The 14,220-nt window shown below is 36.1% G+C and overlaps 1 protein-coding gene and 1 long non-coding RNA gene across 5 annotated transcripts; one reads left to right on the plus strand and one right to left on the minus strand.

The window, feature by feature from the left end:
• Positions 1-5,065: 5,065 nt before the first annotated feature.
• On the minus strand, positions 5,066-10,810 carry LOC133708766 (26S rRNA (cytosine-C(5))-methyltransferase NOP2B-like). Its single transcript, XM_062134288.1, has 17 exons — positions 10,420-10,810; positions 10,175-10,332; positions 10,025-10,088; positions 9,805-9,938; positions 9,630-9,713; positions 9,453-9,527; positions 9,298-9,369; positions 9,125-9,198; positions 8,489-8,541; positions 7,874-7,983; positions 7,008-7,076; positions 6,835-6,909; positions 6,428-6,520; positions 6,275-6,354; positions 6,093-6,192; positions 5,566-5,939; positions 5,066-5,381 (listed from the first exon to the last, which is right to left on the minus strand). The coding sequence occupies exons 1-17, from the start codon at positions 10,724-10,726 to the stop codon at positions 5,315-5,317; spliced, it is 1,989 nt and encodes a 662-aa protein (XP_061990272.1). The 5' UTR covers positions 10,727-10,810; the 3' UTR covers positions 5,066-5,314.
• A 121-nt stretch (positions 10,811-10,931) lies between these two features.
• Positions 10,932-13,802, plus strand: LOC133708767 (uncharacterized). 4 transcript variants are annotated; one of them, XR_009846029.1, is made up of 6 exons: positions 10,933-11,287; positions 11,568-11,653; positions 11,918-12,016; positions 12,887-13,036; positions 13,123-13,256; positions 13,411-13,802. It is a non-coding gene; the product is annotated as an uncharacterized LOC133708767 (long non-coding RNA). The 4 variants fall into 4 exon arrangements; XR_009846027.1 differs by having other exon boundaries at positions 10,932-11,287; positions 12,887-13,256; XR_009846028.1 differs by having other exon boundaries at positions 10,936-11,287; positions 12,955-13,256.
• The last annotated feature ends 418 nt before the right edge of the window (positions 13,803-14,220 follow it).

A 14,220-nucleotide genomic window follows, 5' to 3' on the forward strand; every position in this document is an offset into this window, starting at 1 on the left:
ATGTTTGACTAAAACGACAGGGTACTAAACAGTAATTAGCCCTAATAAGTATATATACTCATAATGGCTGGTAACTTTATTCATGAATTGAATAAAACAAGCCCTTTTAACTCAGTGGTAGAGTAACGCCATGGTAGGCCTCATCATTTAGCCATTTGGCCTTAAGCCCGCCCGGCCCGTAGGGCTGAAGCCCTACCCCGCCCTTGCATTAGGGCTGGCCGGCCCTACCCTTTCTCAAATAGGGTAGGGTAAGGGTCATGCAAATGAAGTCCGGCCCGTTTGAGCCGGTTAGGGCCAAGCCCGGCTCGGCCCTATAAGCCCTAATAATTTTCTATTTTTTAAATATGTTTCTCTTTAGTCTATAACATACAACTTATCTCTTTTTTGTAATTGATTTCCTAAGCTTTAGTTTTTTTAATGGACTAATTACTGTTTAGTTCTTGAGTTTTTGACCATAAAACACTTCAATCCCTGACCTTCTAATTTCACACGTTTAGTCCTTGTACTTCAAAATTTCGGACCAATAAGTCCTTGCCGTCTAAAATCTCAGTTAAGTCGCGGCAAAATGTCTATTATGCCCTCAGTTTTTATTTATTTATTATTTTTTCTTTATTTTATTCTTTTTTTTCTTTTTCTTTGTTTTTATCTCTTCTCCTCCACCCCCTACGACCTCCTTTCTTTTTATCCCTAAACAGATGCCCTTCAGTCGATTCCTCACGCCCCGGCGTCATGGCTCCTCGTTGTTCAGCTGCTACCACAGCTGGAATGCGCAGCCGTCGTATCGGTGGAGGCGGCAACTCCAGCTCAGGAGGCATGGACGGCAGCGGCGGTGGCTCTAGTGCCGGAAACAACATACTCAGGTTCTACACCGACGACGCTCCTGGCTTGAAGATCTCCCCCACCGTCATGCTCGTCATGAGCCTCTGCTTCATCGGCTTCATCACTGCCCTCCACGTCTTCGGCAAGCTCTACCTCCACCGATCCACCGGCGGAGCTTAAATTTCGGATCTTAACACGGATCGTTCTGGATCCGGAGGTATTTGGAGAGTAATCGGTAATTTCAATCGACTATTTGGAGGCTTTGATCTTCTTTTTGTTGATATTCATAATTCGTTTTAACTCTTAAAAGATCCTATCGGATTTGTGTACGGGTCGGATTTGGTGAATTAGGGATGAATTGAAGGGTGGGGTTTGGAATTTGGGGGTTTTGAGAGTGGTGGATGTAGATGGATGAAGGAGTGAGATCTGTTGGCCCTTCTGGGGTGTTGGTGAAGAATATGAATTCTTCGGGGTGTTTAATTTTGTGAGGAAGAAGCCTGGTTAGTGGAGGTGTTGGTTCTTCGAGTTCTCGGAAGGTTTTCGAATCGAAGAAGGAGAAGAAGAGGTCAAGGTTGGTGATGAGTGATTCAGGGTCGAGTGATGAGCTATTGATGCCGAGGAGGAAAGTTAGGCCGGAGACTATTCGGGTTTGTAATGGTTTGGACAAGGGCATTGTAGAAGGGGGCGGAATGGTTCCGAAGAGGGAGAGACTGGAGCATGGTAGGCGGAATGAGGATGGTATGATTGGTACAAATTATTTGGATGTGGTGAAGGAGAACTAATTTGGAGGTGTTTGAGTTCAATGAGTATGATGGGATTGAGAGAGGAAGGAGGAATGATGAAGAAACAAACAGAAAGAAAGAAAGGGTAAAAAAAAAAATTCTTTTTCCAAAAAAATAAAATAATTAATTAATTAAAAAAAAAGAACTGAGGTCATAATAGACATTTTGCTACAACTTAATGGAGGTTTTAGACGGCAAGAACCTATTGGTCCGAAATTTTAAAGTACAAGGACTAAACGTGTGAAATTAGAAAGTCAGGGACTGAAGTGTTTTTTGGTCAAAAGCTCAAGGACTAAACAGTATTTAGTCCCTTTTTAATTTTTGTTTCCTTTGTTAAACAACAATTAATTTTGGGAGATTTAGAGAAATAGTTAATTGAATATAATCATCTTAACTAATATTTATAAATGTTATAACTTATAAGTTAATTCCAATATATATATTTATATTAAATATGATCAACAAAAAACAATGAGTCTTGTATTACCTATATAACCATTGAGCCACATTTTGAGATAAAAAATAAAAATAATATATTTCTTTTTGTTAAACAAATTAAGGCCCTTTTAGGCCCATTTCGACCCTATTCGGAAGGTCGGCCCGACCCGGCCCTTTCGGCCCTAGTGGCTCGGGCCTTTCGGGCAAGTAAGGGTTAGCATATTTAAGCCCAGGGCCTAAATTTTGTTGACTTTGACTAGGCGCAGCCCGGCTCAACCCTAAGCCCTAAAATTTAGGGTAGGGTCGGCCCTAGCCCGGCCCATGATGATCCCTATGCCATGGTAAGGCATAAGTCATCGGTTCAAATCCAATAAGGGGCTTTGATTTTTTCATAAATCAAAAAACTCCGGCAGTAGTATTCCTATTTGAAGTACGAATAAAGTTATTGTGAATATTTAGAATAAAAAAATAACAAATTATATAATTGAATATACGTATAATTTAATATCATTATATAAATTATAACATACTAATAAATTAGAGTATAGGTACAGTTATAAATTTGCTTATCTTATTATAATGAATTATAAATTATAATAAATACGGATAAGTCGTCTCCTTGAATAAAATATTCCGATTACTTTCCGATTTTCCATTATTCCAATTAAATCGATTAGAAATCAACAAAAGAAAAGGTAAGTGGACCTAACCCATTGCATCATAATTCTATTCACTATTCTGATATTAAAATTCGATAGAGATAAAATTGGATTTTTTTTTATTATTATTATTTTCATATTTCTTTGGACTGCGCGGGAATCTGTCGATATTTCCGATTAAATCTTCTTGTTCCTAGATGTTCTGTAGGAATAAATGTGAAATGAAAAAATGGCGCTTCCCTTCCTTTACGGAGAAACATTTATTACAAGTCACAATATACGAGCCATCTTAAATATCTTTCTTTGATTCCAATTTCAGAACAGAAGACCCCCTTTTTTTTATATCTATTTCTATATCGAATATCTAGCAAATCGCTATTTCATGTACTAAAAAATTCCCTCTATATTGATACGATATTTTTGTTCCGCCAATGTGATGGAGAGTGCAGATGCGAGAAGGAAACTTTCATTTTGAATCGCCTATTATTTAATTCAATATATTAAAAAATTAATAATAATATTATATTAATAATAGGAAATTTATTAAAAGAAAATGAAAGAGTCAAATAGAAAGGAAAATAATAAAATAAAAGGTACTGGAATAGTTTAATACACATAGAAATTAGAAGAATACATAAAAATATTTATTAATCTCCCCTCCCAACAGAATTCAAGACTAAGAGTAGTTGATGGAACAAGAGGAATTGAGATCTATCGGCATCGAGACAATTTATTTATTCAAAATTGCTGGTAGTCAAGATTGTTGAAAAATAATCAAGAACACATGAAGAGGATCCCAACTAGGTTTATAACTACATTGTTGTTATTTTCTCTCCATTACTTATCATGAAACAACATATACAATCATAAGGATTTTGTAATGCAAAATTGCTAGTAGTCAAGCTTGTAGAAGAAGATTCCAATTAGGGTTTATATATATCATACTAGGTTTTATTTTCTTTCTATTAATTACCAAGAAACAATATGAACAATCATAAGAATTTTGTAATTAATTGCTAATAATCAAGCTTGTCATGAACTCATGACAAAGATTTCAACTTGAATTTATAACAATATTAAAAGCTATTAAACATATTCCAACTATAGTTCCTTTTCTAATATGGATGTCTTTTTAGTCATTTCATTTACCCATATAATCTGATTTTTAATGTAGAAAAATTAGAATGTGTATTAAGTATCTTGGGATGTGTTAATAAAATTTCTCAAAATAATGGAGCTTTCGGCCCTATAAATTATGTGTTTTTGAATTCCAGTTTGAGTTCCGCTCCCTATATAAGGAGACTTAGAGTCAGATTTTAAGGCATCAGAAAATTGAGCAAAATAATTTTCTTTCAAGAAGTAAGAAAGCAAAAGTAGTAGTTTGAGTCTGTGTGAAGTGGTGTGCTTTTTCTTTCAAGTAAGTACTTGTAATCAGTTATGAGTAACTAAACAGCTTTTAGTTGTTTATCCAAGAGTGAGGCTCTGGGTATTTAGTCTGTATTTATGCTTGAATAAATAAATTCTAAGTTTGTGGCCAGTACTCCGTCACAAAAAATATTTGTTTTTATTTATCAGCTTTATACTTTTACCCTACTTTTAATTTTTTCTGTACCTCACTAAGAACAGCAGTAATTCCGCCTTGTTAGTAACAATTTAAATAGGATATGTCATTAGGTGAATTTGTGGCATGTTGAAGACTATTTCTTTTCTAAGAAAGTTTTGAATATCTGCATAAGAGATACCATGGGTGTTATTTAATTTCTTAGAGCAGTAAGAAACTGGTAAAATCTGGTCAGCCCTTACATAATTATCCCCAAATGGTCCCCATGTGTCATGCATAGGACCACTTTATCAATCTGTATAGCATACATATCTGTACAATAGATGATAAATAAATGGGACGTCAACTTGCTATACGTATGACCAGTATTGTTGTGTTTTATGCAAGGACACACATACACAACCCTAAGAGAAAAACCGGAGTCTTCTCTTTGCTCTATCGCATTTTTCTTTTTTTCCTTTTGTAAACTTTGTTTTCATCAATAAAAATTCAGTGTCCTTCAATTTCTGTGTTCATCAATTAAGCTCCTTTACTCTAATTTTCTACAGTAACCTTTTAGTCCAAAACAGGGAAACATTTGTAATTGTACTATCTTGCCAAACTGACGAGTTGGGAGATACCTGTGCCCAGCCCTCAAAGCCAATTCTTTCCCTCGACTTCCAATCTCATTACTAACCATAAGTTATAAACTTTTATGATGTTTTTTTTTTTTTGAAGAAAAACTTTTATGATGTTAATTTCACATAGGCGATATTTGTAGTAGCAAGTTAGACGCACTATTCATCCCTCTATGAGAATACCAGTTCTTAGCTCCCTCAACTCTGTATAATAATCACTAAGATATGGAAACACTGTTTTAGCAAGAACAATGAATTATGGAATCACTCTGTTTGCAACAAAAAGGACATGAATTTAGTTCAGTTCTCAACATGAATTAAAACAAAATTTTAGGGTCTGCAGAGCATAGAGGGCAAGTTGTATCAAACTGACAACCCATATGAAGAATCCACATGCACTTAATTTGCAGAGCCCTGCACTTAGGTCGCATCAATTGCTCATTCTCCTGTACCAACGGCATTGTTCTTAGCTTTGCTTTTCCTCAGAGCTGTCCTCTTCTCTTCCCTGCAGGAGTTTGAATCAAGTTAGTGCTTCAAACTATGCAAAACAACAAACTGTAGCTATTCAGACAGATTATGTACAATACTAAAATACAAGCCACTAATTCTGGGAGATGCGGAAAAAATAAAATTAGTACTAGGGAAAGAAAGTAAAAAAAAAAACACAATATGATGATAATGCTTTGTACCTGGCTTTTGCAATCTCCTCCCTAGGAGGAAATTTCAGTTTCACTCTCTTTTCCTTTTTTTGGTCCGAGGATTTCACTTTCTTTTCATCTTTTTGATCCAAGGGGAATTGCCCTTTCAGATGAGAGAAAAAGGAGGGGAGCTTCTTTTCTTTCCTCTTTTTCCCAGTGCCTGCCAATTCTGGTTTCCCTTCTTCCAAAACCTTCTTTTCACTTTCAGTGTCGTCATCTGCCGAATGCTGCTGAACATCTACTCTGGCATTCTTTTCACTGTCGTCTTCTGTCATGTTGAGATCTACGTCTACTGTTTCAGCCTCTACTGTTTCAGATAGTCGAGATTCTGCTGTAGTTGGCTTCAAATTGCTCATCTTTTTCAGCTAGACATATTGAACAATCAAATAAATGAAATAATTAGCTTAGCCTGATTCACAAGCCTTCTGAACATAATAGTTACTATTAATTGACTTCACCCATCATATCTATCTCCAAGCTGGTATTCTGAAAAGAAAAAAAAAAGCAATACGGTTTACCTTCGCCACAAAAAAACCATCCATATTATGAACATGAGGGTAGAACCGCCTCGTCTTTTCCACTGATGGGTGGAAGCGCTGTTCCCTAAACCGGGTAAACCTGGTGAAGAAGAGAACAATATTAAATGCGTAAATCCAATCGCCTCACAGCTGAGTAACAAAAGAGGGAGAATTATCTTTACCCTGGACGCCCAAAGTCAAGTCCGCAGGGAACAAGTTTAACATTTCTCTTCCTGAGTGCATAGTCAATAACAGCTTCATTCTGCAACATGAAAGTTGGACAGTAAGAAAAACATAAAACTAGAAATATAATCAAGGGTTTGTGTTAAACAAACCTCAGCAACCATAATGGAGCACGTGGAGTACACAATGTATCCCCCTGATTTCGAATTCGCATCCACCATGTCAATTGCAGCTAGTATCAATTGCTACAGAAAAAAAATTCAAAATTTAAGGTTGTTGGCCCATAAAATTACAAGAATACTGGATGTGATGAAACCAAAAAAAAAAAAAACTTGATCGCTGTTTTAAACCAAATGTAAAGATCTCGTAAGTGGCTTTCTAGATGCAGTTCCCACACTTCCAGAGATAGTTAACTTACAATATAATAGACAAATTTAGAGTCGTTTCAGATTGCTACATAACTTCTAGTCTAGAATTCACAAGTTGATTTGAGAAAAATCATAAGTTTGTAACCAGAGCCCAAATAAATAAAAAATACCACCATAAAGAAACAGTGTACCTTCTGGAGATGAGCACATTTCTGTATTTCATCAGAACTTTTAGAAGTTTTAACAGACTCATCTTTGGATATAACCTGCAAAAGAACACTCATTAGGCTTCATTTAACAACTAAGAAGAAAATAAGCCAATAAAGTAGATTCAACTGTTGCAGATTGAAACCTAGCTGCTTACCCCTGTCCCGCTGCAAGGAGCATCTAACAGAACTCTATCAACCGCATTGCTACCCAGAACCTTAGGGAGCTACAATACAATAAACAGAAGCAAAAAAGAAAAGATGTTAAAACCGAGAGAATATACAATAAAATACATTGGACGGCTGGACCCTAACTCTTATACAAAAAACGGAGGACACTGCTAGCCAGTAACATTCAGGAACCTTGACAAAAGTATAAAACAAACTTGTGGAATTCATCAAAGAATGAGTATGTCAAACACTCAAACGCATTATGGAAATGAGATAAAAATCCAATATAAGTTATTTTAAGTGAGGAGACAGTCATAGCTATCATATTAAGCATCATAGAGGATGTAAATCTTTGCATTGCCTAAAACAATATTCAGTGACACAATCGTCATGGGATGACAATCTTTACACGTCTCAAACCTAAATGACTAGACTTTCCAAAGTATATATAGGCTTAATAGCCAATTTGCTACCCTAGGTTTCACCTTAGTGTCAATTTGCTAACCTAAGTTTTATTTCGGCCAATTTGGTACCCTATCACAATTAGCCAATTTGCTACCTTATGTTTTCAAAATTAGCCAATTTACTACCCTTTCATCACATTAATTTGTTCATTCCTCCATCCAAACATTGATCAATTTTGAAAATCTAGGATAGCAAATCGCTAATTTTGAAAATTTAAGGAAGCATATTGGTTAATCTTCAAAACCTAGAGTGGCAAATTGGCTAAAATAAAACCTAGGGTGGCAAATTGGCTGAAATAAAACCTAGGGTAGCAAATTGACAATAAGGTGAAACCTAGGGTAGCAAATTGACAATTATGCCAAAGAGAGATAACAAGAAAAAATCAAACCTCCTTGCCGTCATAGTTACAAACGACTGTGTTTGTCACCCCCATACGATGCAAATTAGCAGTGAGGGACTTGAGCCTTGGCTCCTTCATTTCATTTGCAAATATAATTCCTGTTAAAAAATTGCATCAGAACTAAAATCCTGGAACCAATACATGGAGCTACTAGATATTATCAAGAAAATTACCCAAATCTTGTCAATTCAATATAAGAAAAGAAAATATATGGCAGACATCTCAACTTAGGAACTATATAGTGCTATTAGATGAGGTGTGATCCATGCTTGATCATGCATTTGCACAACAAACACATAAACACATGAGACCAATAACGTTTTACGCAAATCCTGCTTTCACGCACACATTAACAAAATAGCAACAGTAAAAGAGAAGATGACAGTCAACACAGACAGCATGTTATCAATAAGATTAATAAAAAGCCATGAAACTAAAAAAGTAATGTACGAATGAACCATTGTCACAATGCGGTGCAGACTAAAAGTCAACATTAGATCTAGGACTCAAACAACAACAATATACTAGTAAATGGAAATAAATGCGGAGCTACATACAGCCAGGAGAATAACATAAAGCCATTGAATAAATCACTACACATACCACTATTTTTCATAAGAGCCGCTACATAGGTTGTTTTACCACCAGGAGCAGCCCTGCAAAAGGATAAAGTGTTATTATAATGGAGAGTACCATGCTACTAATTTTGCCAACTAATTGCAAGGGTGTTTTAGGACAAGGCAAGGACAAAGTTCAGAATACAATAAACCCACTCCATTCTTGTTAATTGAAATTTCAGGCAAGCACGTAGCTCCAAGAAGAGAGACCATCAAGCATTCTGGACATTTTAGGCAATTTAGAACTTCAAACATGAAGACAGTGTCTCCCTCAGACACAGGAGCATTGGGAGGTCATATTAGGACAAGATAACCCATTCTAACAGAAGCAGGCGCCCTTAGTTCTACCAATTTAAGTAAAACATTTAATTCCACTTTATCAATAAATAGTACGCACCTGCTTTTTTCAATTTTAGCTTATCAGATTGTTAATTGTAACATGAAGAACTTCAAATGGGTCTAAAGTAGTTATCCAATCAGATATATTATGTTTAGCATAAAATATATCATCTAATAATTTAATAATGCCAACAAAAACTGAAATATTAAATTTATAGCTGGTAATAGTATTGCTAGGGGAACATGCAAAATATAAAATAAAAAAATTGAAACATTGACTTACGCCATATCAACAACTCGTTCATTTTCTTGAGGAGCAAGGGCCATAACGGGCAAAAAGGAGCTTGCACTTTGGAGCTGAGTAAGCAAATGTTAAACGTAAGTAAATCCTTTAACGCATAAAATTTGGCTTGAAATATGAAACCCCAGAACAACATCAACTCAAAAACCACCTACCATGTAATAACCAGCCATATATTCAGGAGTGGCACCAACTGGGACTTGTGATTCATACACAACCAGTCCAACCTGCAATCAGAATTTGAACTTGATAAGAAATCAGGACAAGAACAAGAAGTGAGGGAAAAACAAAAATGTGAAGTAATTCTTACTTTTGACCACTTGCTTAAGGGATCTAGATTTACTCCTCTGTTTATCAAACTAGCTGCCAAATCCCTCCTTCGTGTCTATGCAACAATGGAAAATAACATTGATAAGAACACAAAATCTTCAAAAGAAAACACTAGAAACAAGTCACAGCATGTAGACACGTTGGATAGTTCTGTCACCTTCAGAGTGTTAGTTCGGAGGCATATAGGTCGAGGCTTTTCAAAAGCTTCAATGAGCTCCACAAGTTCCACAACTGGAAACATCTAGAAAATAAAACGCAAGACTGATAAGTTGCCAAAAACAAACAAAGAAAGACCATTACAAAATAGCTACATCAAAGAATCAATCAGTCACCTCTACTAAAGCTCCAATCAAAAAGTCATTGTAGCCGTAGTATGAGCTTAAATCTCTCTTAAGCTGTTCTACATAATCCTTCCTTGACGCCCCCTCTTGCCTCAATGCCTTGAAATTTGAGAGCACTCGAACAACTATTTAAAAATATTCAAATTAGGCCAGAATGAACATCAACAAGTTTGAAATTTGCCGAACATAAACTAGTGGAGATACAACTTACTCTCTTTTATCCTCCTCTGTAGGTGCGAAAGATCAGGAGGTTGATGCGCCTCTTGTTCGAGTTCCTATATCATTAGAAAAAAGAGGCTTGAAAATTTAAGCAGGGAATGAAAACTGCATACTTATCAATTCTCATGTGAAAGAAGCAAACCTGCTTAGTTGGTAATCTGAACTCATCAGATTCATCCTTGATATTTAATTCCAGTTCCTTTCTACCTTCTTCTTCTTCCTCCAGCGTTTTTTGGTCAATGACCCTTGATTTCTTCTCTATATCACCCGAGTCGGAATCCGAATCTGAAGAACCTTTCTCTACAACAAGATAATGATACATAATGTTCAACCATCAAACAACACTGGAAGGAAGCACAAAACAATAACAGAAACAGAGCGCAGTACCTTCATCTTCATCACTTCCTGGGAGGGAGTCGTCGTCATCGTCATCATCTTGTAGGGGATCATCCCCACCAAAAATATCAGTGTCACTATCTGAACCAGATCCTTCCTCATCTCCTACATCAAACTCTTCCAGGTCCTCTACTTCTTCTTCTTCTTCTTCTTCTTCGTCAGAAGGTTCGGGAACTTGAACAATCTTGGGCTTCTTTGGGTTTTTGGCGGTGAAAGGCTCCTTCTTTTGCTTCTTCTTGTTGGGCGAAGCCTTCTGCGGTTTTGCTCCCTTTCTCTTGTTAAGCGCAGAGGTGCCCATTTACAAATGAAGAGCTGAGCTGCCGGAATCGGGAGGCTTTAGGGTTTAGGGTTTAGGGTTTGAAGGCCTTCTATCGTATGGGGGAGGAGATATTCTCTATATATACTAAAGCAGCTCAGTTGCCCGGTTTGCCGTTCATCACTGTATTACAAAGTGGAGTGACGGTTTTGCCCTTGATATTTTGATGAATGACAGTTCTGCCTGACAAATTCTCGGCTCTGCTTCTGTCTTTACCAACATCGGCTCTTGCAGACTACAAGGTGGTTTTCGGTTCAATTTGCGATCTATGTTTTTCAGAAGAAGAAGAGGGAGACGGGAAGAAGTTGATTCTCGATTTGAACAGAAATTGAGTGAACTGATGTTATTCTACGATGGCTTCGAATTTGTTTCGTTTATTTTTTTCCGGTCTCTCAGCTTTTACGACCATCATACTTCCCCGTTTTGGTTTTTCCTCTTCAAGAATCAATCCAAGTAGTTTTCAATTGACCTGGGTTGGATTTTGTAGGGGTATTGTTCGTGCTCCAGTTTGGGGTTTGAGTGATTGATTGGAGGAGGTTAAAGGTGAGTTTTTGATTTTGGGTAATTTCAGAACTGTGGCTTTTTTTTTCGATTGGGTAATTTCATGAAGTTCATTCAATAATCTTCACCTGTTTAAGATGAACAGATTTACTGAGTTTAAGATGCTAAGGTAGAACTAATGGAAACTAGAAAGGTGCACATACAGACCGGAAAAAGATTTATTGATCAAATTAAAGTTTAACAAAGTAAATTTTTTCATTTTTGTAAACATAATTCAATTTTTTCTAAATTAAATTCAATCTGTTTGATCACTGTCTTGCAGACATAAAAATACAAGCCTGGAAAATGAATACAAGAGTCAGGACAAAGCTGCAGTCCATGATATCTCCAACCAAGAAGAATGAAAAAGTAATCTGCTTTCCAAGTATTTTAATAGTTAGTTTCTGGAAAACAGTTTCATACTGTTGGAAGAGCCTAAATTGTTCTGATTTGAATTGCTTTAACTGTTTTTTTATTTACCGCATAATATAGCATTGAATTTCGATTAGGAGCCTCCAGGTGATGCTTTAAGTCTCCTAGAATCCTTATAAAATTAGGTGGTTGGAATATCAGATACCATGTCTTGAGTCCCTCAATTACTGCTAATATCCTGGCTTTTATTTTTTTGGGCAGATTGTCCCCTTTGATCATACCAAAAAGAAGAAGATGGTGATTCGGGCCTTCAAAACGATCCTGTGGATAAGTTGGCTGACAAAACAAAATACCTGGCAGGTAGTTTGAGCGAAGCATTGATTACCCTGTGGTGTTTTCTCTTCCAACTGTGCATCTATTTTCAATAAAGTTTTACCAAGATGGACGCAACAACTCATTACTTTTGCAAAAAAATGAGATTCATAATCTTAAGGGTAGATTATTACATTGTAGCTGCAATTCCAAAAATCCAAATCCTATAAAAAAAATAATAATAAAAAAATAAAAAAATAAAAAAAGGTTTCTCTAGCAACTTATTTATGAAACCAAACTAATAGTATTATTGTATAGACATTTGAGAACTTTTGTGCTTAGTCTAGCTTTGGTAGAATATCCATCTTTTGATTGGTTTTATTCAGCTTCATTTCATTAGAATTAGCATCACCAGAAGAAGAATTAAGCAGAATATCCATCTTTAAGTATTTCGCCTATTGTTTTACATTGTAGCTGCATGATCAAAATTTTCTTAGCAATCCAACTCTGAATGAGAAGTTTTAACTGCTGTCATCATTCATCATGATGTCTCATTACCAAATTAATTGCCTCAAAAGATTCATGATTAAGCATTCATGTTACTCATGGGTTTTCTGTCACAGAAGAATTTCCTTGACCTAAAAGGTAGAATTTTCTACTTCAAAAACAGCATCTCTTTGGGTATCCCTGGATTCAGTATTGTAGCTTCGAAAGCTACATTAACATTCTGACTGTATTTATTATGTTTTATCCAAGTTGGTTTATTTAGAATATTCAAAGCTGTATAATGCACTAAATTACTGAAAAGAACACAATAGAATCACATGGAGTTAATATTTATTCATCAGACAGGTCACTGTTTTAATTTTATTATTTATTCACCAGTCTTAGTCCCTAATCATTCTCACAACTTGGCAGAGAAGAAGCCATGAACATTTTCAAAGCTAAATGTAACAACTAATGTAAATCATATGCATACCTTGAAGCTTTCAAAACATGTTTGCATCTTTGGTGGACAAAGAAAATGATTGATCATGGGGAATGGTATGATCGCTTTCAAAGTGAAGGGTCTGCTCTGACTTGATCTGAGTTGTTTCCTTTTACTTATTTTGACTCAATTCGTGCTTCTAATTTGAACAGTTCACTCTTCGCAGTATAATACTATGATATGTGACAGAGAAGCAGAGAGAGGGAGATAAGAGTTGCAACATGCCTGTAGATACAAGTCTGAAAGCATGGGGTTCTATTGTTCCACCATCCTGTAGATACAAGTCTGAAAGCAGACCGGGTAAAGAGCTTCTTTTCGACTACTTCACCTTCATTGCAATCATATTTTTTTATAATTTTCATTTATATTTCAATTTGAAGCGCTTACTAATTAAACAAGCGAGCTACTACTCTGTAAATAGAGTCGTGACATGTAATATCATTGCTTCAAATAGGAACAATCTAGATAAACTCAAGTAATGATTCTCAAGAGTAGAGGAGGAAAATCAGAAAGTTCAAGACCAGCAGCTAAAGTGGGTGAACACGCAGTTCAGGCATCTAGAAGAAGCACATGAGAAGCTCTGAGATAAGTTCAAGAAAAGTAAGAAGGAACGGGAAAGGCACAAGTAATCATTGCTTGATGAGAATTGTTTGCTCAATACAAACTTGGAGTCTCTATATATGGCTGCTTTTCTTTCAGTGTTATTTGATTTTAAGTATGATTTCTTAGTGCTTATATATGGATAGCATTCAAAATCAACACTTCGCTATTGATTAATAATCAATCAGGTGCGATTCAATGTTTTCCAAGATTAAGTATATAGATTCAGCTAATCAATTTGGTCCATTGCTCAATTTTCCATTGCGAGATGGAATATGAATTGCTTACATCTTCGTCATATCAGTTTTTACACAACAATACGTACAAAATCAAAAAACAAAAACTTCATGACTGGTCGTTAACAGAGAATCTGGCTTTTTCTAGGCTCAATTGAACACTCATAATTTTCAAAAATTGAATACTAAGCAATCATTTACGTGGTGCTAATTTCAATTTCACATTAGTCAACTTATTGACAAATCAATATTATATATGATACTGGGCATCCCGTAGAAACATCAAGGCACCACAAATTTTCCCTCTCTCTCTCTCTGGAAGAGGGCGGCTAGGTTTTCTTCGGAAGGTTTGGAGGCTCTCGTCCGGCGGCTCCCGTGCCGCACCAGGCTATTAGCCTTGTCGGTAGACGGTGAGTGCAGCTGGGCGG

Source organism: Rosa rugosa, chromosome 5, assembly GCF_958449725.1.
Source record: "Rosa rugosa chromosome 5, drRosRugo1.1, whole genome shotgun sequence".
Lineage (NCBI taxonomy): Eukaryota > Viridiplantae > Streptophyta > Magnoliopsida > Rosales > Rosaceae > Rosa > Rosa rugosa.

Excerpts from the sequence above, each read along its gene's own strand:
- LOC133708766 (XM_062134288.1), bottom strand. The coding sequence starts at position 10,726 with ATGGGCACCTCTGCGCTTAACAAGAGAAAGGGAGCAAAACCGCAGAAG. Across the intron at positions 9,939-10,024 it reads ACAGAGGAGGATAAAAGAGA|TTGTTCGAGTGCTCTCAAAT; the intron begins GTAAGTTGTATC and ends ATTTTTAAATAG. Across the intron at positions 9,370-9,452 it reads CCTTAAGCAAGTGGTCAAAA|GTTGGACTGGTTGTGTATGA; the intron begins GTAAGAATTACT and ends TTCTGATTGCAG.